This window comes from Chiloscyllium plagiosum, unplaced genomic scaffold, assembly GCF_037043375.1.
Source record: "Chiloscyllium plagiosum isolate Xiang-an unplaced genomic scaffold, Cpla_swu_hap1 HiC_scaffold_10, whole genome shotgun sequence".
NCBI lineage: Eukaryota > Metazoa > Chordata > Chondrichthyes > Orectolobiformes > Hemiscylliidae > Chiloscyllium > Chiloscyllium plagiosum.
In genome coordinates, this window is record NW_028270148.1 from 68,981,196 (window position 1) to 69,008,040 (window position 26,845).

At 41.9% G+C, this 26,845-nt stretch overlaps 1 protein-coding gene across 6 annotated transcripts in view; it reads right to left on the reverse strand.

Annotated features, from left to right (window-relative positions):
* usp34 (ubiquitin specific peptidase 34) overlaps positions 1–26,845 on the reverse strand; it is a 381,006-nt gene that overhangs the window by 14,837 nt on the left and 339,324 nt on the right. For all 6 annotated transcript variants that reach the window (XM_087991428.1, XM_087991429.1, XM_043696074.2 and 3 more), the window contains 6 exons: positions 22,216–22,294; positions 13,636–13,762; positions 12,996–13,103; positions 3,774–3,878; positions 3,537–3,661; positions 2,324–2,447 (listed from right to left, as the gene is read on the reverse strand). In XM_087991428.1, coding sequence (XP_087847554.1) covers positions 2,324–2,447; positions 3,537–3,661; positions 3,774–3,878; positions 12,996–13,103; positions 13,636–13,762; positions 22,216–22,294 — 668 coding nt within the window. The remainder of the gene's footprint in view (positions 1–2,323; positions 2,448–3,536; positions 3,662–3,773; positions 3,879–12,995; positions 13,104–13,635; positions 13,763–22,215; positions 22,295–26,845) is intronic.

Here is a 26,845-nt window from a genome sequence, read left to right on the forward strand (position 1 = left end):
GGCACCGCCTTCCTGACCTGCAGTCTTCTTCTTGACCTCTCCGCCTCCACCCTACTCCGACCTATCACCTTCACCTTGACCTCTTTCCACCTATCACATTTCCAACGCCCCTCCTCCAAGTCCCTCCTCCCTACCTTTTATCTTCTCCTGCTGAACACTCTCTGCTCATTCCTGAAGAAGGGCATGTGCCCGAAACGTCGAATCTTCTGTTCCCTAGATGCTGCCTGACCTGCTGTGCTGTTCCAGCAATAAAGTTTCAGCTTTGGAGAGATATAGGCCAAATCATGGCAAATGGGACTAGATTTATTTATGAAATCTGGTCGGCGTGGATGAGTCGGACAGAAGGGTCTGTTTCCAAGTTATACAGCTCTATGACTTTAAATTCAACATCATCCGGGACAAAGGAACCTATCTACAGGTAATTGGCACCCCATGCCCTAGTGATTCACAGTGGCAGAAGCATGCATCATTGACAAGATGCACAGCAGCAATTCAATAAGGCATCTTTGGCTGCACCTTCCAAGCCTGCAACCTCTACTGTTTAGAAGGACAAGGACAGTAGAAGCTTAGGAAAACTCACTTCCAAGTTTCCCTCCCAACCAGCCACCATCCCGACTTTGAACTATATGGTCATTTCTCACTGTTGCTCCATCCAAATCCTGGAATTTCCATCCTAACAGTACATACTTAATTTCCATTTACTGTAGCAGTTCAAAGCTGCAGCTCACCATTATTTTCTCAAGGGCAATTTGAAACGGGCAATAAAAACTGGCCTAGTCATTGACAACCACACTGAATGAGCAAATAAAGAATATGGTGAAAGTGCAGTCAATTGAGACATTGAAAAATGAATGGGATTATTACCTGAGAAAGAAGGATGAGCAAGGCGACAGAGGCAGGGGCTCAGAATAAATTGCTTCACAATACAGACTCAATGGGCTAATTGATGCACAGCAGGAAGCCATTCTCAAATCACAAAGACTTAGCACGCAGACAGAATGAACTGATAAGGTAAATAGAATTTGGCCTTTATTGCAATTACTGCCTCGGGCAACTGTCTGTGTGGAGTTTGCACATTCTCCCCATATCTGCGTGGGCTTCCTCTGGGTGCTCCGGTTCCTCCCACAGTCTAAAGATGTGCAGGTTAGGTGAATTGGCCATGCTAAATTGCCCATAGTGTTAGGTACATTTGTCAGGGGTGAATGTAGGGGAACGGATCTGGGTGAGTTGCTCTTCGGAGAGTCGGTGTGGACTTGTTGAGACAAAGGGCCTGTTTCCACACTGGAGGGATTTTAATCTAATCTAATCTCAAAAAAGATGGAGCATAAAAGTGGAGAGGTCTTGTTACATCTGTACAGGACATTGTTGAAACCACGTCTAGAATATGTATGTAAATTTGATGTACTTATTTAAGAAAGGATAAAGATACATTGGCGGTAACACACAGAAGGTTCACTAAATTGCTTCTCGAGTTGAAGGGATTATCCAATGAGGAAAGGTTGAGTCGGTTGGCCCTATACTCGTTCAGAAGTGATTTTCATGAAATATAAGATTCTGAGGAGGTGTGACAACAAAGGATGGAAATGATGTCTCCCCCTCTTGAGTGAATCTTGGACTATTGGTATAATTTCAGAATAAGCATAGTCTTATTTAAGATTGTGATAACAGGAAACTTCTCTCAGAGTGATTAATTTTTGGAATTCTCTATCGCAGAGATCAGTGGAGGTGTGACATTGAACGTTGTATATTCAAAGCTAAGTTATACAGATTTCTGAATCTACTAGGGAGTCCAAGTTATGGAGGGCAGTTAGGAAAATGGATTTGAAGCTACTATTAGGTCAATGATGATGTTCTTCAATGCACAGTACGCTCAAAGAGTCAAATGGCATATTCCTACACAGTTATCTTTTTCCAAGACCTTCAAAAGACTTCTCAAAAGTCAAAGTGAAACCTCACTGTCTAACCATGGCCATATCCCTTAAGTCCCCATTATTTAGCCTACTGAATCACAATACAATCCAAGATAAACAAAAGAAAATCTTTTAGTGGTGCACATGAATTACATCACATAGCCTTTGAAAATGATGTCAAAGAATTATTAGTTAAAACACATTTTGTCAAGGCATTCTTCAGGATAACATGGACCACTAGCAGTTGCTTTCTCTAGGAAATCTACTAATTAGTTAGTAAGAATATAACCTTTATTGGGAAAATGCTGGATTTTTCAAACTATCTCGGTATACAAATGATCAGATTAGAACACAACAATACAATCACTACTTGCATTAATGTTATCTGATTAAAAGGTCAGTTTGGTACATACTTAATTTTACTAAGGTTTCTGTAAATTTTTCACAGTTCACTGCTACACGACACAAGAGGTGGATGAATTGATGGTAAGAAAGGAAATAATCCAGTAGTACACGGTCATAAACATCATCTTTTCCCTGCAAAACAGAATCAAATTATTCAAAAAAAGATCATGGCCTCAGCGAATTTTCCATGTTAGATTTTACTGAACACAAAATGCTTCATACCTCAAACAGTTTAATGACGACAAATGTATACTGTAAACATTTAAATACATATATAGCCTTGCAGACAGCATATTTAATCACAAATTTAGAATGAATTCAGTGGGCATCTTCAATATCTTTTGTTGGGCCAATATTTGTTTGCAAAGAGAAACCTGGAGCCAATTTTGGAGCATAAATTGCCTTTTTTGAAAAATAAATTAAATCTTACTAGTGAGATTTTATCAATAGACATTATCAATGTTGGTTAGTATCACAAGCTCAATTTTCACAAATTGACTAAAATGACTGATACTGAGAAACAGGTGGTGCCAGCTTTGTAAAATCTGTATTGGTGTTGAGTCAAAATCTAAAATACTCTCCCTGACAACAGTGAAAGTGTGTCTACACAAAATAGACTGTAGTGGTTAAGGCAGTGGCTCATCATAAATCTCAAGGGCAATTAGAGTTAGGTAACATATACCAACGTTGTCAGTGACATTTACATCCCATGAACTAATAAACAGAAATCCCCTCAACTTGCTAGGTGAAAAATTACAAACCAAAGTCTTTTAGGATTGGAAAAACTGTCTTTATTACATGACAAGAAAAGCTTAGAAAAGACAGACAAATTTACATTTAGATTGTAGTAAGCAAAGGGAATTGTCTAGGATATTGATGGCAACAAGTAGATGGATCATGAACAAAATACATAAAATAGGGTTTGGATCATGTCCTGCTCTGCAATCAAAATATGATTACTGATTGTGATTGCAAGACTAGTGGCTATCAAATACTACTTCCTTAGTTGAGGCACTGCAGATTTGTAATTTATTTTTAAAAGCACTGCTATTGGAGCATTTGGAGCTCCTAATGTCAGCAGCTGTTTGGTAAATAGAAGCCCATGAAATTTCACAATGAATCTACCTCCACAAAAAATATTAATTTTTTATTACAATTAACCTCTGAAATAAAATAATAAACTGTGTGCTGCATAGAATACTTCCATAGTTATCTACATACCTTACTCGTTTCCACCATTGTAGGCAAGAGGCACATATTGAGTTCTGGACGAGGAGGACGTATATTGTTTTTCCCACCCATTAACTTTATATTCTCACGACAGGGGAAATAAGGTCCTAAAGACACTGTAAAATTAGTTTAATAGATGAAGAGTGAAACAGAATCTTCCAAAGCAAGTAGAGATTTATTTGTTTTTATTATCATCGTGCAATTAATTATGTAACAGGTTGTACTTACTTGGTATACTACTATGGTGACAGGTGCAATGATTGTGCTGAAGGAATGGCACCAAAGTATGAAGGAAATCATGAGGACTTAGGAGGACAAGTTCTTTTAAAACATCTAGAAAGCAATGACAAATTTATTTTACGTACATAAAAAGAAACGTTTCCTAGTCAGTATTTTTGGCAAGTCCCACGGTGGACTCTTTTTAAAAATTATCAATTTATTGAGTTATTTCAAAGTGTGCAGTAATGTAGGCATAGTTTTTTTACGATGCCAATATTATTTTCTAAAACACTTGCTTGAATTGTACTTTGATACAATTTCTTTTCTTTTGGTGATTGTGCTGGCCATAAAGTAGTAATTTTCTCCAAACGGTTCCTGAAATTTTTAAAAAAGCGTACAATACAGATTTAACAAAAAGTGACTTTGATTCCAACTACTAGACTAAAATTGTGAGCATATAAATCAAGTGCAAATTCCCTCTCTCATATTCGTCCCTCTCTCATATTCGTCACAAATCTCAAGTGTGTTTCAAAGACTTACGTTCAGTTTTCTAACAACATTGGGGTCAGTACAAACATACAAGTAAATCTTTCAAAGACGGGCAGAAAATCTGACATAGCATAAAAGTAATAAGACAATTCAATGTACCTTGGAATTTAAAGTATATTAATGAAAATAGAAAAATATCATTTATAAGTTTATATTTTGTTCTGCTACAGCTATAGGTTAATAGTAATGTGAAACACAATTCCATTTCTCAATTTGAATGCTGGTGCTGAGGTCTTCTAATTAGAGGTGAGTGAATAAAACCCACATGGACTCCACTTTAATTTCACTTTGAAATAAAGAAAGTAATTCATATTCTGTTAACAAATTACTTGACAGCTGGAAATCAATGGTTTGTGAATTGTGGGTACAAGTCCATGTGTTAAACTTGCGCCCACACCTCCCCCCTCACTTCCCTCCAAGGCACCAAGGGATCCTTCCATATCTGTCACAAATTCACCTGCACCTCCACACACACCATTTACTGCATCTGCTGCACCCAATGTGGCCTCCTCTACATTGGGGAGAGAGGCTGCCTACTTGCGGAACGTTTCAGAGAACACCTCTGGGACACCCGCACCAACCAACCCAACCGCCCTGTGGATGAACACTTTAACTCCCCCTCCCACTCCGCCAAGGACATGCAGGTCCTTGGCCTCCTCCATCGCCAGACCATGGCAACACGACACCTGGAGGAAGAGCGCATCATCTTCTGCCGAGGAACCCTCCAACCACAAGGGATGAATGCAGATTTCTCCAGCTTCCTCATTTCCCCTCCCCTCAACTTATCTCAGTCCCAACCCTCGGACTCAGCACCGCCTTCTTGACATGCAATCTTCTTCCCGACCTCTCTGCCCCCACCCCCTCTCCGGCCTATCACCCTCACCTTAACCTCCTTCCACCTATCACATTTCCAACGCCCCTCCCCAAGTCCCTCCTCCCTACCTTTTATCTTAGCCTGCTTGGCACACCCTCCTCATTCCTGAAGAAGGGCTTATGCCCGAAACGTCGATTCTCCTGCTCCTTGAATGCTGCCTGACCTGCTGTGCTTTTCCAGCAACATATTTTTCAGCTCTGATCTCCAGCATCTGCAGTCCTCACTTTCTCCATGTGTTATTCTACCAGTAACTAGTAATGCAACCTCATCACACATTACAGATTTTCTTTTTTTCTGTTTTTGTCTGGACCATCGAAAATTGGGAAAAAAATTTGGATGAGAAATAACCGAAGAGCACAACACTATAAGACATAGTAGCAGAATCAGGCCATTTAACCTGATGCGAGTGTGGTCTACCATTCGATCATGTCTGATATGTTTCACAACCCCATTCACCTACCTTCACCCCATAATCTTTGATCTCCTTACCAATCAAGACCCTACCTCTGTCTTGAATACACTTAATGACTTGGCCTCCACAGCCTTTTGCAACTATGAGTTCCACAGAGTGACCACCCTCCGGCTGAAGAAATTCCTCCTCAGCTCCATCCTCAAATCTTAGTCTCTCCTACTAGTGGAAGCATCTTCTCCATGTCCACTCTGTCCAGGTCTCTCAGTATTCTAAGTTTCAATCAGATCCTCCTCATTCTTCTAAACTCCATCAGATATCGATACATAGTCCTCAACCACTCCTCATTCGACAAAAACCTCATTCTTGTAAAACTCCTCTAAACCTCCTCAAATGCCAGCAAATCCTTCCTTCGACATGGGGCCCAAAACTGTTCACAATATTCCAAATGCATTCTGACCAGCGCTTTGCACAGCCTCAGCAGTACATCCCTGCTCTGGCATTCTAGTCTTCTCAAAAAAGTGCTAACATTCCATTTGCCTTCCTGTGAAATGAACTTGCATGTTAACCTTAAGAGAATTCTGAATGAGGACTCCCAAGTCCCTTTGTGCTTCAGATTTCCAAAGCTTTTCTCCATTTAGAAAATAAGTCTACCCATCTATTCTCCCTACCAAAGTGCGTAACTCCATATTTCCCAGTGTATTGCATTAGTCATTTCTTTGACTACTTTCCTAGCCTGTCCAAATCCTTCTGCAGGCTTCCCACTTCCTCAGCACTATCTGTCCCTCCACCTATCTTTATGTCATTTGCAAACGTAACAAGAATCCCCTCACAGTTCCTTTGCCCAAATCATTAATGTATAATACGAGTAGTTGTGGTCCCAACATAGACTCTCGCAGAACTCCATTAAGTCACCAGCTGTCATCTGAACAGACCCCTTTATCCATGAAAATCCCTACTGGTCAACCATATGGAGATCCTAAATCACCTTAATACAATGACAGGAAGCATTCACATATAATTTGTAAACACTCGGATTTGGAACATTGCTTTTCACAAACTGTTATTGATCCCCAAAATAACCAAATTTATCAAGTGGCCCTCAAATGAAGAAATTACCAATATTAAGAGATCTTAATCTGGCATCAGAAATCTCTGCTACTGAATCAGATAGCAATCAGGCAAGAGCCAGGCCACTGGTGGGTGTTCACCTGACATCAAGAACTCCTAACCAGTGACTGGCAACTCTCACTCAGCTACACCACTGAGCAGGTTGTGGTTGTTGCCAAAGACATCCACTACAGTCTCAGGATCACAAAGTGCTTCAGATAATTTGAGCAGGTGATTTTGTGGGGTGGGGGTCACAGGGAAACGAGAGGAAGGGGTGGCTTTCATTGGATCTCCCATTTTCAATGTCTAGTCCCTCAATCAGGCACTAGGATCAAGACATCCACATCATTATCACCGCAACACCTCCCATGCTTCCCCATTGTGGTGACAAGCAGCTGGGTTAGTCTCAATGGTGACAGGATGAAGGTCTTAAGTAATCCTCAAGGGGCTACTTGATGGTCTCAATTCGAAGTGGTGCAGGAAAGTTGACCATGGGCTTTCCAAACAGAACTTAATTTTGGTGGACAGGCATAAGTCATGTCATTGACCTGCCTAATGAAATGACCTTCCCACCTTCAAGCTTGTCACCAGAGAGAGCAGACGATTCTGTCCAATATTCTGCTTTTCATAGTTTTAACTTTTACATGTATCAAAACCAACACAAATTACGTATGAATTAACAGGATGATGCTTCAAATACAAAAGTTTTACGTTGCTGGCTTGACTGTTCAGAAAACAAAGAAACATTATACAAAGCCAAAAACACTTGCCTTCAGTACGTATGCAAATATCTAGATTCACAGTTCCACAATATGATATTCTTTATTCATGCAGGGTGGGTCAGGAGTCCTATCTTACAATAGCTTTAACCCCAAGGTTTTTTTTTAGATACAATCAACACCAAGGCACACTTCTAAGAACTCCTCTCCCTCAAGTCACAATTCTTGACACACTTCTGACTGACCAAACAATAACAGTTAATCTCAGTTAAAGGTCTGGCCACTTCTGGTTAAAATCATGTACATCTTCAGCAACTCCAAACAACTTGCACAGCTTTCCAGGTTTTAAACCTTTTAAGCATGCTTACACAAAGTCTCAAAGAGCTGTTATAACTCTTTGCTCGATTGTCTACACCCTCCAGCTCTCCTTCCTGCAGCTCTCCTTTGTATCTGTTCAAATAACATCTGTCTCAAGCTCCTTCCTATTTGCACAAGTTCCAGATCAAGGGTCCGGAGTTTCTGACCATCCAAGAAAATTTAAAGTGATCCCTTAATAACTAATGCAATTACTGCTTTTGAATCGTAGGTCACCATATTCCCCAACACTATCACATCCCTTCCACAAAAAACAAAAAGTTATCATGCAGTAAATTTCACTTTACAACTCTTGAAAAACACTAAGGTCTTAACATCCCAAACAATTTATCAAATAAGGTACAACATGTTCCACTGGCTACAAACATAAGGCATTATATTTCCAAAACAGACTTCAAATATTCTGAGCCATTTTACAATCTTATAAAACCCAATACACGTTTACCTGGCTTTAAGATATTGCAGATACCATCCTTTGCTCTTTGAAAACTCTTGATATGTTGATCTCAATCACATTATTTTGAGTTGCAACATGCTATAATTTTTAGTGTAAGTTGCAGCAGCATTAAACCACACTGAAATGTGCATTGGTTTCCAATTTCAAACTTTTCTTGGAACATTAGTCATAGTCTGTACAGACCAGTAACCTTACTCTTGTACTCCATGCTGTTTTTTAAAATCACCACTGGATTGTGCAGTACAGGTCCTGGGATCCTATTTGTAATGGGCCCAAAGGTTTTACAATTTATTTTGTCTGGTTAACTTTATCAAGAAAAGGGCTACTGCTGATAGACCTCCTGTCTTCTGAAAATAGACAGCTATAGATTGGAATCCAAGAAGAAATCCCCTATCATAGTGTTTCTTACTTTCTTGATTTGGCAATTTCCTTTGTTCTTACTGAGAGCGAGACAGCAAATCGTCAGATTGTTTGAAATTGACTCGAACCTCACAATTCAATTTTTAGCTTCTCACTACCATTTTCACCTAACTCTGCCTTTCTTTTTTAAAGATGTTCAAGCCTTGGGAAAAAAAAACATAACAACGAAGCACCCAACATCATTCTTAATTTTGAGCCCAACTTCCCAATTTAACTCTTCAGTTTTCTTTTCCAGGAGATGCAGGTTTTGTTGAGTAAAGTGCTCTTGAGCCACTGAACAACTAACTCTAATTCCAAATTTGGTTGAGGTTATGTTCTGTTCAGTTAAGAAAGCTTTTGTTCAGTAACGAAGCCACATTTTAAATTAAGCTGGTACAAAGAAAGAGGTAACAATTTTCAATGATCCCAATGAATATGTTTTTATTCAGCAAACCTGTCTGGAGAGAACTTCATCTCACTTGCCAACATTAGTGACTGTATCAATCCTGTAAGGATAATACTCAATTTTCTGCCATACCAATGAACATAAGGACATTATACTCTCTCAAATATCTCCAATCAATCTTTTCAGTTAAAAAAGGTAGTTTGCAGTAAACATTACCTGTTAGGACATTATCAGATTATCCTTCGCTTAATACAGACTCTTAAAATTCTTTATTTTACAAGCTTAAAACAATTATAGATTCCTAGGACAGCATAAAGAATTTACAAATTTATCACTGTTGTTGCCTCCAGGTTAAAGCCAGTAACATAAATAAAGATAAATTCCTCTCAGTGAGCATAGAGTGTTTACCTACAATTTCAGAAAACATCTGAACTCTTGTCTCTCACTTTTGGCCACAAAATGCAGGGTAAATCCATTCTTGCTTATTACTATTCCATCAGTCTACTGTCAAGCAGCAGCAGAGTGCTGAAAGTGGCTGTCAACATCAACAATATTCTTAAGCAGCACACATTCTGCAATAAAATGCTCACTGATGCTCAGTTTGGACTCAAGACCATTCATATCTTGACTTCATTACAGCCTTGGCCTAAACATGCACAAAAGTGGTAAACTCCAAAGTTGAGGTGAGAGTGACTGTCCTCGACATCAAACGACAATTAATACAAATTTGACATCAAGGAACCCTAGTAAAACCAAAGTCAATTAAAATTGGAGCAAAAGCTCTGCTCTAGTCAGAATCATATCTAGCACAAAGGAAAATGACTCTGGCTATTTGATAAGAGGCCATAAAGGTTATTGTATAAAATAAAAGCTCATAGTGGGTAACATGCTGGCATGGATAGAAGGTAGGTTAAATAACAGAAAATAGGAATAAAACCTTTTCAGGCAAGCAGGATGTCATGAGTGGCGTGCCATAGCAGTTGATGCTGGGGCCTTAACTCTTTACAATTTATACAAATAATTTGGATGAAGCGCCAAAGGTATGGCAGTTAAATTTGCTGACAATACAAATATAGGTAGGAAAGAGTTATGAAAAATAATATAACGAGATTCCACAAAAGGATGCAAGTAGGTTAAGTGAGTGGGCAAAGTTCAGACAAACAGAGTACAATGTGAGAAGCTGTCCATTTTGGCAGAAAGAATAAAAAGCATATTATCCAAATGGTGAGAGGTTGAAAACTCAGATGCAGAGAGATCTATGTACGTTACTGAATAAATTGCAGGTTAGTGGGCAGGTACAGCAAGTAATCAGGAAAGCCAACAGAATGTTATGCTTTACTGTGAGGGGAATTGAATCCACGGGTGGGGAGATTAGGCTTCAGTTTTGGTGAGGCTGCCTCTGAAGTACCTATGTGTACAGTATTGGTCATTGTACATCCAGAAGAATGTTAATGTATTGGGAGCAGTTCAGAGAAGCTTTTCTAAACTAATACTTGGAATGAGCAGATTGCTTTATGAGGAAGGCAAGTCAGACAAGGCCTGTATTCTCTGGTGTTTAGAAGAGTCAGAGGTCACTTAACCGAAATATAAGATCCTGAGAGGACTTGACTGGATAGACATGGAAAGGGTGTTTCCTCCTGTGAGAGGATACAGAACTACAAAATTAAGGAGTCACCCATTTAAGAGATGGATAACAATTATTTCTTTCTCTCGTAAGGTTCCTGTGGGTTTGGTATTCCCTTCTTCAAAAGGCAGTGATGCAGAATCTTTAAATATTTTTAAGGCAGAGGAAGATCGATTCTTGGATGCAAAGGGTATGAACAATCATCAGAAGTACACAGGAAGGTAGATTTGGGATTAAAACCAGATCAGCCATAATCTTGTTGAATGGCAGAGCAGGCTTAGAGGCCAAGTGAACTACTCTTGTTCTTGATTACATGCTGTTGGAGGTCAATCGTTTTAGTCTTGTAACATTGACGTAACAGTTCCTCAGGGTAGTTTACCAGATCCAACCATCTTCAGTTGTTTCATCAATGACACTTCCTCCATCATAAGAGTGAGGATGTTCACTAATAACTATACACTGTTCAGCACTATTTACAATTCTATGATCCATTCAGTCCATATGCAGCAAGAACTGGACAACAAGGCGGCTTAGGCTAATGAGAAGTAAATAACATGTATGCCACTTCCTTCAGCAGCATCTCACCCAGTTTCAATTTCACTTGCCAGCACCTTCTAAACTCTCCCAAACTTAGAGGCTAGGAATTCTAACATGTCCTGGATATATGTTTGCTCACTGAGCTAGAAGGGTTATTTTCAGACGTTTCGTCACCATACTTGGTAACATCATCAGTGAGCCACCTTCTAGTTCAGTGAACAGGCTTACATCCAGAACCTCAACCTTAGTTACAAGTCTTCTCAAAACTCGCTAATTCTAACATGTGAAACTCACTTCCCAACTCCCTAGTACCTGTCCACCTTCTTCAAGGCACAGACCAACACTGCAAACAAATACTCAAGACTGCGGCTTGATATTACCCAGCACAAAACATTTGAGTTGATTGGCATCCCATCTACAAGATGTACTGTCGCAAACTTCTAAGCCTCCTTTGATGGTATCTTCCAAATTCACAGCATCTACCACTCAAAAGGATAAATGCAGCAAATGGAACACCACCACCTGCAAGCTCCCTTTCAAGCCACACACTGTTTTAACTTGGAACTATATCACCATTCCTTCACTGTTGCTGCGTCAAAATCCTGGAACTCCATAGCAGCATCATGGTTAAACCTACACCCCAAGGGCTATAGCAGTTCATGGAGGAAGCTCACCACCACTTTGTCTAGGGTAATTTGGGATAGGCATTAAATGTTAGCCTAACCAGCGATACCCCATCTCAGGAATGAGTAAAAGAAAAGAAGTATCAGGAAACAATAATCTCCAATAACTATTTCCCCAAGACACTCAATTGTATTACCATTGTTGAATCCCCCACTAGCAATATGCTGGCCAGAAACCAATATAAATATAAATATTATGATGGTAACAGCAGGTCAGGGCTGTAAGTTCTGTGATAAATAACTCATCTCCTGACCCACAATCAACAAAGTACATGTCATAAATGTGACAGAATACTTTCTTGGATAAGTGCAGCTCCAACAACATTCAAGAATCTTGATTCCACTTGGGGCAAAGCAGCCTGCTTCATTGGCACACTGTTCACCACCTTATTTACTCCCTCTACCACTGACGTACAGAGGCAGCAGTATGCAGCATTCATAGGCTACATTGCAGCAATTAGCCAGGGTTCTTTCCAAACCCTCTAACATCTAGAAGGATAAGGGCAGTAGATGCATGGGGACACTACCACCCACAAGTTCCACACACACCATCCTAACTTGGAACTAATTCTGCTATTCTTTCACTGTGGCTGAGTGAAAACACTGGATCTTACTTCCTACACTATATGGACAGCAATGGTTCAAGAAAGCAGCTAACCCCCACCTTCTCAATGGCAATTAGGAACATGCAATAAGTGCTGACCTAGCTGGTGCTGATCACATTTTGTGAACACATAAAAGAAATTCCTGTAGCAACCAATAGACTTGCATTGCTGAGTGATAAATGTTATTTACTACTGAGCAAATACTTTGGTGAAAATGGCCAGACATTTCGTGCAGGATTCTCTAACCATTCAAGAAGAGATGTTTATGGGATCATAGAGATGTACAGCATGGAAAGAGACCCTTCGGTCCAAATCGTCCATGCTGACCTAGTCAGTTTTTGCTAGTAAACGTTGACATTAACAACAGCCCCTGCAGCAACTTGTCAATTGAACACAGCATAATATTAACGTTGGAATCTATAGTTTATCTGGATTCAATGTAAATGTATTTAGTTGCTGAAATTTAATCTCATGGTATTATTACCTATACAGGCATTTCGAAGTTCTGGCGGACTATAGGAATTCAATAATGTGAGAAGCTTGTGAGCAAATTCGATTCTTTCCTGCCACTGGATCAAGGCTTGCTTAACATCTGTAAATATAAATTTAAAAAAAAAATGTGAAATTGAAAGTTGCAAATTTTTTCTAAAACGAGACATTATTTTGTTGGAAACAAAATTAGTACCATACAACATAAGGAGGAGGACAAAGTATTCAAGAAATATATTAAAACACAAAACACGAAAACAAAACAATGATAATGAGTATAAAGATACAAAATAAAAAAAGATTGAGTTGCGTGTCCTAGTAGGAAACAATATTCTATTGTGCTAATATGGACATCTTATGTTAGCTGCAATGTCAAAAGGTGAAATTTAAAATTTTGTTAAAAGTCTCCACACTCCAAATACTATTTTTAAAAAAACGGTTGTCAAATACCAATAGTAAATTTCGTTCTTGGCATTTCCAACCCTCACATATGAAGGGGATGATAGAATGCATTTAAAATAATCCATTAAAAACATTACACTTACATTAGAGAACCTTCTAAGACAGTTAAGGAACTCTTCCACAAACAAAAAAATCAAAATTAGTTGAATAAAAAACACCAAAAGTCAACAGACCTTTCCGCTGCAAATATGGACGTGTAGATTTCAGAACAGATAAGAAAATAGAGAGAAGCTCCACCAAGTCCCCAGTCACATGGCAAGCTGTAGCCTCATGGTACATCATGTGCAAAGTATTAAAAGACTAAAAAATTAAAAGAAAATTAGAAACATATGTTTTGATTTCTTGAAGCAAAAATAATTATTGTAGAATCATAGAACCCTTACAGCATGGAAACAGGCAACAAGTCCACACAGACTCTCTGAAGAGTATCTCATCCAGACTTATTCCCCTAACCTATTACTCTACATTTCCCCTGACTAATGCACCTAACCTACTCATCTCTGAACACTATTTAGCATGAAAAATGAGTTGCTGGAAAAGCACAGCAGGTCAGGCAGCATCCAAGGAGCAGGAGAATCGACGTTTCCAACATGAGTGCTGCTTCAGGAATGAGGAGGGTGTGCCAAGCAGGCTAAGATAAAAGGTAGGGAGGAGGTACTTGGGGGAGTGCCGTTGGGAATGCAATAGGTGGAAGGAGTTTAAGGTGAGGGTGATAGGCCGGAGAGGGGGTAGGGGAGGAGAGGTCGGGAAGAAGATTGCAGATCAAGAAAGCGGTGCTGAACCTGAGGGTTGGGACTGAGATAAAGGTGGGGGGAGGGGAAATGAGGAAGCTGGAGAAATCGCATTCATCCCTTGTGGTTGAAGGGTTCCTCGGCAGAAGATGAGGCGCACTTCCTCCAGGTGTCGTGTTGCCATGGTCTGGCGATGGAGGAGGCCAAGGACCTGCATGTCCTTGGCGGAGTGGGAGGGGGAGTTAAAGTGTTCATCCACAAGGCGGTTGGGTTGGTTGGTGCGGGTGTCCCAGAGGTGTTCACTGAAATGTTCCGCAAGTAGGCAACCTGTCTCCCCAATGTAGAGGAGGCCGCATCGAGTACAGCGGATGCAGTAAATGGTGTGTGTGGAGGTGCAGGTGAATTTGTGACGGATATGGAAGGATCCATTGGGGCCTTGGAGGGAAGTGAGGGGGAAGGTGTGGGCTCAAGTTTTGCATTTCTTGCAGTTGCAGGGGAAGGTGCCGGGAATGGAGGTTGGGTTGGTGGGGGGGGGTGTGTGGACCTGACGAGGGAGTCGCGGAGGGAGTGGTCTTTCCGGAACGCTGATAGGGGAGGGGAGGGAAATTTATCCTTGGTGGTGGGGTCTGTTTGGAGGTGGTGGAAATGACGAAGGATGATACAATATATCTGGAGGTTGGTGGGGTTGTAGGTGAGGATCAGTGGGGTTCTGTCCTGGTGGCGATTGGAGGGCCGGGATTCAAGGGCGGAGAAGCGGGATGTGGAGGAGATGCGGTGGAGAGCATTGTCAACCACATCTGAGGGGAAATTGCGGTCTTCGAAGAAGGAGGCCATCTGGGTTGCTCGGTATTGGAATTGGTGCTCCTGGGAGCAGATGTGATGGAATTGGGAATATGGGATGGCGTTTTTATAGGGGGCAGGGTGGGAGGAGGTGTAATCTAGGTAGCTGTGGGAGTTGGTCGGTTTATAGTGAATGTCCGTGTTGAGTTGGTCGCCTGAGATAGAAATGGAGAGGTCTAGGAAGGGGAGCGAGGAGTCTGAGACGGTCCAGGTAAATTTGAGGTCAGGGTGGAAGGTGTTAGTAAAGTGGATGAACTGTTCAACCTTCTCGTGGGAGCACAAGGTAGAGCCGATACAGTCATCGATGTAGCGGAGGAAAAGGTGGTGGTGGGAGGAGGGGGGTGCCTGAGTAGCTGCGGAAGATGGACCGCTCCACATATCCGACGAAGAGGCGCCCATGGCTACTCCTTTGGTTTGGAGGAAGTGGGAGGATTGGAAAGAAAAGTTGTTCAGAGTGAGGACCAATTCAGTCAGTCGAAGGGGGGTGTCAGTGGAAGGGTACTGGTTGGGTTGGCGGGAAAGTAAGAAACGGAGGGCTTTGAGGCCTTCGTGATGGGGGATGCAGGGGTACAGGGACTGGATGTCCATGGTGAAGATAAGGCGTTGGGGGCTGGGGAAGCAAAATCATGGAGGAGGTGGAGGGCCAGGGTGGTGTCCCGAACGTAGATGGGGAGTTCTTGGACTAAGGGGGACAGGATCGTGTCGAGGTATGCAGAGATGAGTTCGGTAGGGGCAGGAGCAGGCTGAGGCAATGGGTCGGCCGGGGCTGTAAGGTTTGTGGATTTTGGGCAGGAGGTAGAAATGGACAGTGCAGGGTTGTGGGATGATGAGGTTGGAGGCGGTGGATGGGAGATCCCCTGAGGTGATGAGGTTATGGATGGTCTGGGAAATGATGGTTTGGTGGTGGGAGATGGGGTCATGGTCAAGGATAGGAGGAGGAGGATGGCCTCCTTCTTCAAAGACTGCAATTTCCCCTCACATGTGGTTGACAATGCTCTCCACCGCATCTCCTCCACTTCCCGCTCCTCCACCCTTGAACGCCGCACCTCCAATCGCCACCAGGACAGAAACTCCACTGGTCCTCACCTACCACCCCACCAACCTCCAGATACATCATATCATCCTTCGTTATTTCTGCCACCTCCAAACAGACCCCATCACCAAGGATATATTTCCTTCCCCTCCCCTATCAGCGTTCCGGAAAGACCACTCCCTCGTCAGGTCCACACCCCCCACCAACCCAACCTCCACTCCTGGCACCTTCCCCTGCAATTGCAAGAAATGCAAAACTTGCGTCCACACCTCCCCCCTCACCTCCCTCCAAGGCCCCAAGGGATCCTTCCATATCCGTCACAAATTCACCTGCACCTCCACATACATCATTTACTGCATCCGCTGCGGCCTCCACTACATTGGGGAGACAGGCCGCCTACTTGCGGAATGTTTCAGAGAACACCTCTGGGACACCCACACCAACCAACCCAACCGCCTTGTGGATGAACACTTTAACTCCCCCTCCCACTCCGCCAAGGACATGCAGGTCCTTGGCCTCCTCCATCGCCAGACCATGGCAACATGACACCTGGAGGAAGAGCGCCTCATCTTCCGCCTAGGAACCCTCCAACCACAAGGGATGAATGCAGATTTCTCCAGCTTCCTCATTTCCCCTCCCCCCCACCTTATCTCAGTCTCAACCCTCGGACTCAGCACCGCCTTCTTGACCCGCAATCTTCTTCCCGACCTCTCCGCCCCCACCCCCTCTCCGGCCTATCACCCTCACCTTAACCTCCTTCCACCTATTGCATTTCCAACGCCCCTCCCCCAAGTCCCTCCTCCCTACCTTTTATCTTAGCCTGCTTGGCACACCCTCCTCATTCCTGAAGAAGGGTTTATGCCCGAAACGTCGATTCGCCTGCTCCTTGGATGCTGCCTGACCTGCTGTGCTTTTCCAGCAACACAGTTTTCAGCTCTGATCTCCAGTATCTGCAGTCCTCACTTTCTCCTTTCCACTATTTAGCATGGCCAATTCATCTAACTGCACATCACTGGATTGAGACACGAAACCAGAACACCCAGGGAAATCTCACGCAGACAAGGCGAAAATGTGCAAACTCCACTCAGATAGTCGCCCAAGGCTGGACTGTTGCTGTGAGGCAGCAGTGCGAACCATGCCGTTCTAAATTATGGCCAATTTAATACAATCACAGATAAAGCAGACACATTGCTACCAACATACCTAGTGAAACACTATTGCTGCATTTTCCAATAAAATAGCTCCCTTACATTGTTAATTTTAGAACACAGAACATTACAGCACAGTACAGGCCCTTCGGCCCTCGATGTTACGTCGACCTGTGGAACCAATCTGAAGCCCATCTAACCTACACTATTCCATTCTCGTCTATATGCTAATCCAATAACCATTTAATTGCCCTTAAAGTTGGCGAGTCTACCACTGTTGCAGGCAGTGTGTTCCATGCCCCTACTACTGAGTAAAGAAACTACCTCTTGACATTTGTCCTATATCTATCACCCCTCAATTTAAAACTACGTCCCCTTGTGCTAGCCAGCCCCATCTGAGGAAAAAGGCTCTTAATGTCCAACCTATGTAACCCTCTGATTATTCTGTATGTCTTAATTAAGTCACCTCTCAACCTTCTTCTAACGAAAACAGCCTCAAGTCCCTCAGCCTTTCCTCATAAGACCTTCCCTCCATACCAGGCAATATCCTAGTAAATTTCCTCTGAACCCTTTCCAAAGCTTCCACATCCTTCCTATAATGCGAGGACCAGAATTGTACATAATATCCCAAGTGTGGCTGCACCAGAGTTTTGTACAGCTGCAGCATAACCTCATGGTTCCGAAATTCAATCCCTCTACCAATAAAAGCTAACACATTGTATGCCTTCTTAACAACCCTATCAACCTGGGTGGCAACTTTCAAGGATCTATGTACCTGGACATGAAATCTCCCCGGTCATCTACACCACCAAGAATCTGACTATTAGCCCAGTACTCTGCATTCCTGTTATTCCTTCCAAAGTTAATCACCCCACATTTTTCTGCATTAAACTCTATTTGCCACCTCTCAGCCCAGCTCTGATGCTTATCTATGTCCCTCTGTAACCTACAACATCCTTTGTCAATATCCACAACTCTACCAACCTTATTGTCATCCGCAAACTTACTAACCCATCTACGCCCTCATCCAGGTCATTTATAAAAATGACGAAGAACAGTGGCCCCAAAACAGATCCTTGAGGTACACCATTAGTAACTGAATTCCAGGATGAATATTTCCTATCAACTACCACCCTCTGTCTTCTTTCAGCTAGCCAATTTCTTATCCAAACCCTCAATCCCATCCCTCCGTATTTTGTGCAATAGCCTACCGTGGGGAACCTTATCAAATGCCTTACTGAAAATCCATAAGCACCACATCAACCGCTTTACGCTCATCCACCTGTTTGGTCACCTTCTCAAAGAAGGTGTTTTGTTAGACAAGCACCCATCTAAATGCAATGAGAGCAAAACATTTGATGGAACCCAAAGTCTGTTTACAGGAGTGGCCAATGAAACTAATCTCAAAAGGTTATTTAGCAAAAAATATTTAGCAAATCAATATTTATTGATTAGGATGCACTGAAAACATTTTAAAAATGAAGCTTTGTTTTCAATTGATTACTTAGGATACTTTTTTAATGTTCACAAAGCATGGATTGAAGGTCACTGATTGTTAGCTGCTTTGGCAAGCTCAGTATGATGTGTTGTTGTCTGGCATATCTCTAAACCTTAGGATTAGCTAGGGACATGCATAGCTCAAAAGAAATTTAGTTTATTTCATTATCTGTTGCATATGGGTGAAGATTCATCAAATAAGCCAAAACATTCAATTTCATCTAACTGATTGTACATGTTTTCTCTGTTATTGGTTTATTGGATGCAAGTATCACTGGCAAGGCCAGCATTTACAACTCATCAGTAATCCCCTCAAGATGGTGGTATGAATCATCTTGGCCTGCTGCAATCGATATAATAGAGGTGGACACACAGAGCTGTTAGAGAAGGAGTTCCAGGATTCTGACCCAGTGACAACGAAATAGTGGTGAGACTTTGAGGGGGCCTGCAGGTGGTGATCCCATGCATCTGCAATCCTTGAACTTGTAGTGGTAGAGGTCCTGGGCTTGGAAGATGCAGACTAGAGGAATTCTTGCTGGACATTAAAGATTTTACACACCATTGCCTATAAGCTGTCAGTGGATTGAATTAATATTTAACATGGTGGATGAATGACCAATATTATACATTTTTTTGTGGGATGTGGACATTACTGGTAAAACCAACAATTTGTTGGATGCCCCTAATTATTCTTGAACCAAATGGCCTTTCATGTGATAAATAGCTCAATACAGGAAAGGTTGTGAGCGGGCACAATAAATGGTAGCAGCAGGAAAGACTGTATTTTATCTGCTTGGCATGGACGAGTTGGACCGAAGGATCTGTTCCGTGCTATACATCTGACTCTATTGCTAATCTGCAGATCAAGCTAAGTCACCTAACCAGACAATTCTATTACAACATGGACATCTACTAGGCAATGAGAAAAATATTTAGGTATGTCCTGTTGACAAAAAGCACAATTTACCTACTCTACCTTCTATCACTCCTTCCATCCAAGAATAGAAATTTTGTAACAAGTAATTTGACTTCCTGATTTCCCAAAGTGTACCCATCATCTTTCATTCATAGGTCTGGAGTCTGGTGAATATTCTCAAGTTTTATTTATGGGATGTAAGCTTCACTGGCTGAGCCAATACTTCTATCCATGCTTAGTTGTCCTTGAGAAGGTAGTGGAGAGCTGCCCTCTTGAACTGCTGCAGTTCGTTTTGAGTCAGTATACCCACAATGCCTTTAGGGAGGGTGTTCCAGGACTTTAACCCAGTGACAGTGAAGGAACGGTGACCCAAGTTTGCTGTTGTTTTTTTCAGTGCTTTGTTTGATGCCAGCTGGCCCACCTGGTTTCATTTGCCTGGATGAGCATTGCCCAATAACATTCAAGCCGCTCAATTCCAGGACTAAGCAGTCAGCCTGACCAGTAATTCTTTTACCAATTTAAACATTCACCCTATACTGGCATACAGCAGCAGTAGAGCATATGAGGCAACTGCAGCAACTTGCTATATCTCCTTCAGCAAACCTACAATGTCAATCATCCAGAAGAATAAGAGCAAATGATGGAAACACCTTCACCCATACACTCTCCTTTCAGCAATACACCATACTCCTAACATACTGTGCTGATATCTGTGCAACATGGTTTGCAAGGTTTAGGAAGGCAGCTCACCACCAGATTCTCAAGGGCAATTAGGTATTAGCTATAAATGCTGGTCTTGCTGGCAATCACATCCATTGAACAAATGAGCTGACAAAAAAAAGTACCTAGACTAGTTTTTCATTCCACACTTATTAATTGAATATAAATTCTTCCAGTTGCCATGGTGGGAGATTTGAACAAATGTTCTTTGAGCAAAAGGTCTAAGCCTCTGGATTATCATAAGGAAGATCACAACATTATCATTTCCTTTGAACACAATTTAACAGAAATACATATTAGTTTGCTTACAAATATATTTCTGCCTGAAATTTTTGCAGTTAAACTAAAGCCACCAACTAATAGTTCTTCAGTAATTTTCCAACATACTAAAAATGAGCAACTGCATATTAATGTAATATTTAGCACAGATAAAACATCTTTACTATTTTGAGATTTCAAGAAAAAGTATACACTGTAGTTTGTAATATTTTTAAAAATATAAACTGAAGTTCAATCAAATATACACTGTCTACTCCATCTGAAACTAGCAAACAATGAATAACTTAAAGTTTGTGCGAAGATTTGTAGCTTGGGTGCTCGTTGTTGTGGTTCTGTTCGCCGAGCTGGAAGTTTTTGTTGCAAACGTTTCATCCCCTGGCTAGGCGACATCATCAGTGCTTGGGAGCCTCACGCGAAGCACTTCTTTGATGTTTCCTCCGGTGTTTATAGTGGTTTGTCCCTGCCGCTTCCGGTTGTCAGTTTCAGCTGTCCGCTGTAGTGGTTGGTATATTGGGTCCAGGTCGATGTGTTTGTTGATGGAGTTTGTGGATGAATGCCATGCCTCTAGGAATTCCCTGGCTGTTCTCTGTCTGGCTTGCCCTATGAAAGTAGTATTGTCCCAGTCGAATTCATGTTGCTTGTTGTCTGCGTGTGTGGCTACTAACGATAGCTGGTCGTGTCGTTTCGTGGCTAGTTGATGTTCATGTATGCGGATTGTTAGCTGTCTTCCTGTTTGTCCTATATAGTGTTTAGTGCAGTCCTTGCATGGTATTTTGTACACTACATTCGTCTTGCTCATGTTGGGTATCGGTTCCTTCGTTCTGGTGAGTTGTTGTCTGAGCGTGGCTGTTGGTTTGTGTGCCATTATGAGTTCTAGGGGTCGCAGTAGGACTCATAACAGCACACATAGGACTAGCATACATCAGGAGCATCTCGGAACTGACAGCCAGACTACTGCGACCCCTAGGACTCATAACGGCACACAAACCAACAGCCACGCTCAGACAACAACTCACCAGAACGAAGGAACCGATACCCAACATGAGCAAGACGAATGTAGTGTACAAAATACCATGCAAGAACTGCACTAAACACTATATAGGACAAACAGGAAGACAGCTAACAATCTGCATACATGAACATTAACTAGCCACGAAACGACACGACCAACTATCCTTAGTAGCCACACACGCAGACAACAAGCAACATGAATTCGACTGGGACAACACTACTATCATAGGGCAAGCCAGACAGAGAACAGCCAGGGAATTCCTAGAGGCATGGCATTCATCCACAAACTCCATCAACAAACACATCGACCTGGACCCAATATACCAACCACTACAGCGGACAGCTGAAACTGACAACCGGAAGCGGCAGGGACAGACCACTATAAACACCGGAGGAAACATCAAAGAAGCACTTCGCAGGAGGGTCCCAAGCACTGATGATGTCGCCTAGTCAGGGGACGAAACGTTTGCAACAAAAACTTCCAGCTCGGCGAACAGAACCACAACAATGAATAACTTAAGCCAAATGTCTTTCAAAAAACCATAACATAAAGGAGTAAAAAGAACTAATTTATTTACCTCTGTCATCAGAATTAGACCCCGATTGAAAACAACTAGCAGCCTGTCTTCATCAGTTTCTAGAAGAATTCTGAAGGCACTGCAATAATGAAAGAAGGCACCATTGATGGAATGTTCTACCTAATTGTTGTGTAGTGCAATAAAGACAAAAGATGGAAATCACAACAGATGATTTACTGTTCGATCAGTTTTGTTATTATTTCTCGCAATATTCATCACCAATACATATAATCACCCACTTAATCACCAGCTACTTCCTCAGTGTACTTCACCAGCTCATCACAGTCTTTGAATCAATTATTCAAAATAAAATGGTAAATACTTGAAAGGCATGAGTTTATCAAGCAAGATCAGTAGAGATTGGTAAATGGAAACTCCTGTTTAACTAATTTAAGTGTTTCCTCGAGATAGTAGATAATGGAAATGCAATTAATATGCTGTACATGGAATTTTCAGAAGACTTATTAATTCATCAAGCAACTAGTTAGAAAAATAGCTAGTATGAAATAGAAGGAAATGTAGCAGTATGGATGAAAGGCTAATTGTTAGGGAATAGTTATGATTTAGTTAAGAATAGCATGTGATTACTTAAACCTCAGGATTTAGTATTATATTAAAGAAAGGATCACAAAGTATGGAATGGTGTGGGTAAAGTGATAGGGTGTGATGAAAGACAATAATTCTTCAACAAAATAGTCAAACTATTAGAGTAAATTCATCGAGGTTAATTGGGATTAATTATAAACTTGAAGAATCTACAATTAACAGGTACTTCACAAACTCATACTTTTGACAAATATGAGAAGAACATGGTAAATATGTTAGATAATGCCAAAGGTTAAGCAACCTCTCCTGCCAATAATTTGTACACATACATAACCATCTCTTTTTGCTCCTGTACTCATTTAGAATTATACCTCCACTTTATATTGTCTTTTAGCGTTCTTCCTACTGAAATGCATCACCTAACACTCCTCTGCATTTGAAACTCACTTGGTACCTATTCACTCACTCCTGCACATCTTGTGGAGGTGTTGGTGGGATTTGCTCTGTGCTGGTCAGGGTTGGAGGTCTTCTTTTCAGCTTGCATTAATTTGTCCTCTTCATTTTCCCCAGCTCAAAATGATTTGTGGTGGCTACATGAGGGCCAGGAAATCTATTCTACAGTATCCTCTGCCAGAATCAACAGGGAATCTTGTCGGTCAGTGGTGAATGGACACCCCTGCCAGAGGAGGTCAAGACTTTTGCCTGGAGTACTACTCTTATCCTCTACATGAGAATCTACCTCAGACTTGAAGGTGGTGTCTGACCAGTGCACTGACAAGAGCTGGAAGTCAAAATCACCATTCAACTAGTGTGCTGGACAGGATACTCTGAATGCTGACCATAAACCAACTGATGGCTGTCATGTTGTGGTATCAGTTGGCCACTCTGATATGTTCCAGAGTTTGTCACCAAGACACAGAAGATTCTCATTGACTTCTTCCAGAACAGAAGGTTGCTGTACATCTGAACCTCCCACTTATGGAGTCAGGTGCTGGTATGCCTTTGCATTCAGGTGACAATTTTGCACCTGCAGCCCCCTCTATAGTATCATGTAGTGGCAATATATTTTTTCCAGGAGCAAGGCTTCAACTACGGCCGGCAGCTCCTGGTCACAGACCTTATAGATCTCAGTGACTTGCAGGAAGTGCTTGTCTTTTACCAGGACCTTACCCAAGGTTAGGAATAAGGTTTCTTCAACTACAAACTCTATCCCATTAGGGACAGCAGATTGCATCGGGGAACCATCGTTCAGGAATGTGCACTTTCACCAAGTCAGATTCACATGTCTGGCAGGATGACGACTCAGGCTGTTTAGGTGATCAGTGTGAGGGATCACGCTGAATGCAGAGTGGCAGGGTAGATGTTGCCAGAATTGCCATGATGTGCACTAGTAGATTTCAGTTTGCAAACAAAGTCAGCCAGAAGGGTTGTGCTTGGCCATGATTACACTTTTGATCTCTCAGTGGCTCAAGCATGTGGTGAACTTCCACTTGAGGTGATCTTCATTTAGAGAGAATTACATATTGGTTCCAGGAAAGCCAGTCCCACAATTTGAGAAGAATCACAGAAATTCCCTTGGTGTCAATCTGCTTTGCATAGACGAGTTTTCTGTATATGTTGCTGCTGCATATCCTCTACTTACTTGACCTTGTCGACCATCTGGACATGCTGTGCCATGTCTTTCTGCTATCTAGAAGTGGTGGGGGTCCTCTCCTTAGACTTTAAGGATTTGGCTTGGATAGTGTTGCATGCAGCAGTCCTATAAAGCAACTTCATGATCTCCCAGGTCATTTTCTTTTTGTGACCTTGAACAGTGCCAGTATACATGGACTGCATTTGACTGTAGTCCTCTTTTCATTATTTGAAGATCTGTTTCTTAATTTCTGGCTGAACTTCAGCCCCATGTTCCTTCGTTTTGGCCACCTGCTCAGAATAGGGTGATCTGGATTTGGCCATAGAGGCTATAACAGATCCTGGACATGGAGAGCATCGTTGGACCCAAACGCCTTCCCCTCTCTCATGATTATACCCACATCCAGGTGATCTTGAAAAAGGAGTATGTAGTGGCCATTGGCACACTTCAAAATTTTTATGAACGGTGATTATAGCAGGGGCTGGAGTTCTTCATCATCTCAAAAAATAACACTGATTTAATTCTGCAAATTTCCTTTGAAGTTTTGTATTTGCTAGTCTGCCTTAAAGGACTTTCAGCCAGCTAATTTTGGTATGTTTTTAACTAATGTGTTTTCAAAAGAGTAAGAAATGGGACTAGAGGGAAACTGGAGGTTGAGCAGGGATTTTCTTCAGAAATCTGTAAGACGCATCTCCGAATAATTCTATCAAGGATAAGCTCGAAGTTTTGTTCCCCTTTTCACCATCTGGCTTGGATCCAATTTAATAGGGTCATCCCACATCGACCAATGAGGCAGTTACATACATGTTGCACCTTCTTCCGCCTGTGAGGAAGTAGGGCAGTACAGAAGAAAACAGGCCAAACAACTTAGGAGGCCAAGCCTCATGGTGCTGCCCCTTCCCTTCACCCAATTCCCGTATCAAATTCCGTAGGTATGCAGTCAGCATCTGGGCCTGTGGATGTGGCTGCTGGCTTGGGGGGGGAATACCCACCTGACAGAGACACAGAGGAAAACCACACACTTGAAGACAAATGCCACGTCCCCATTCTCCAAACGCCAGACAGCAAGAGGCATCTTACAATCTCAAGTTTTTGGGTCCTACGTCTACAAGAGATCTGATATGTGACCATGCTTTGTGTTATTTTGATAAATATTTCTTCACTAAAGGAGGAAGCTGGAGCTAGCCTGACTTCCACATCCGGTTATTCACATTTCATAGTCCAGCAAAGAAGGGAACAATGACCACGCTTTTACAGATCACTCTTTCCTTGCCCCAATCCTATCAGGAAATTTTTTTTTTAACCATCAATCTGTTCAGGCACAGCTATGGCAGGTGGGCCTTGAACTCCGACCTTCTGGCCCAGAGATAGGGACAGGATCGGTATCACAAGATCCCTTTGAGAGACTTATTTATATTAAAAAGCAAGCCCATCAATAATTGATAAAGTACCCAAGAACAAATTATAAACACTGCTCACTGGGGCAGTGCAACAATAACAAAATACAAACCAAAGAAGTAAAACAAGGGGAGAATTAATTCAAAAGCTTGATGGGGAAATAAAGCATGCAATTCCCCATGGCACATATGTATCTATAAAGGTTTAGAAAGTACAGAAGAAAGTTGCATACTCTCCAAGGATACCAGGAAAAAAAATATTTTCCTCAAAACCCTGCACATTCTTTTCCTATTTAAACCTTCATGTACTACCCTTATGAATGCCTCAATTGAACCTGCCTCCACCCTAGGTGGTGCATACCAGACCCTAACTACTGGCTGGGTGACCAAGAAGTTTTTCATCTTGTATTTGCTTCTTTTGCGTAGCACTTTATACTTGTGTCCTCTGGTTCTTGATCCTCTCATGAGTGAGATCTCGGTTTGTACTCGGCAGTAAAAGTTAGTGTAAGTATGAGGAAAAACAGTTGATCTTTCCTTTAGCAGTTGCTGTGAGCTGCAAATTCCAAGTAAAATAGTTATTTAAAACCTTTTACGTACTTTCTGTATTTGATATTGGATATTATTTGGATAAAAATAATGTGTTAGGATATGATGAAGAGACAAGAGTTTGGCATTAGGAAATGATGCTCATTTGGCAAGCTGGTGCAGACACAATGGGTCAAATGGCTTCTTCTGCGCTTTAGCACTTATGCGATTGTGAATTTCCAGTTTTCCAGTCCTAGCCACTTCCTCTTCATCATGGATATATAATCCCTTTGCCCATCTGTCACCCCCACTCAGGATAGCATAAAGGCTCTCCACTTCCTTGAAGCGAGGCCTGAACAATCCCCATCTACCTGGTTGATCTCATTCTCACTTTGTACAACTCTTCCTTTCACTTGTCTAACTTGCTCCAAATCAAACGCACAGCTATGGATATCCATTGCGACTGCTTCTTTGTGGGGTATGTGGTAAATTCCTTGTTCTAGTACAACTAGGTCTCACCCACAAATCT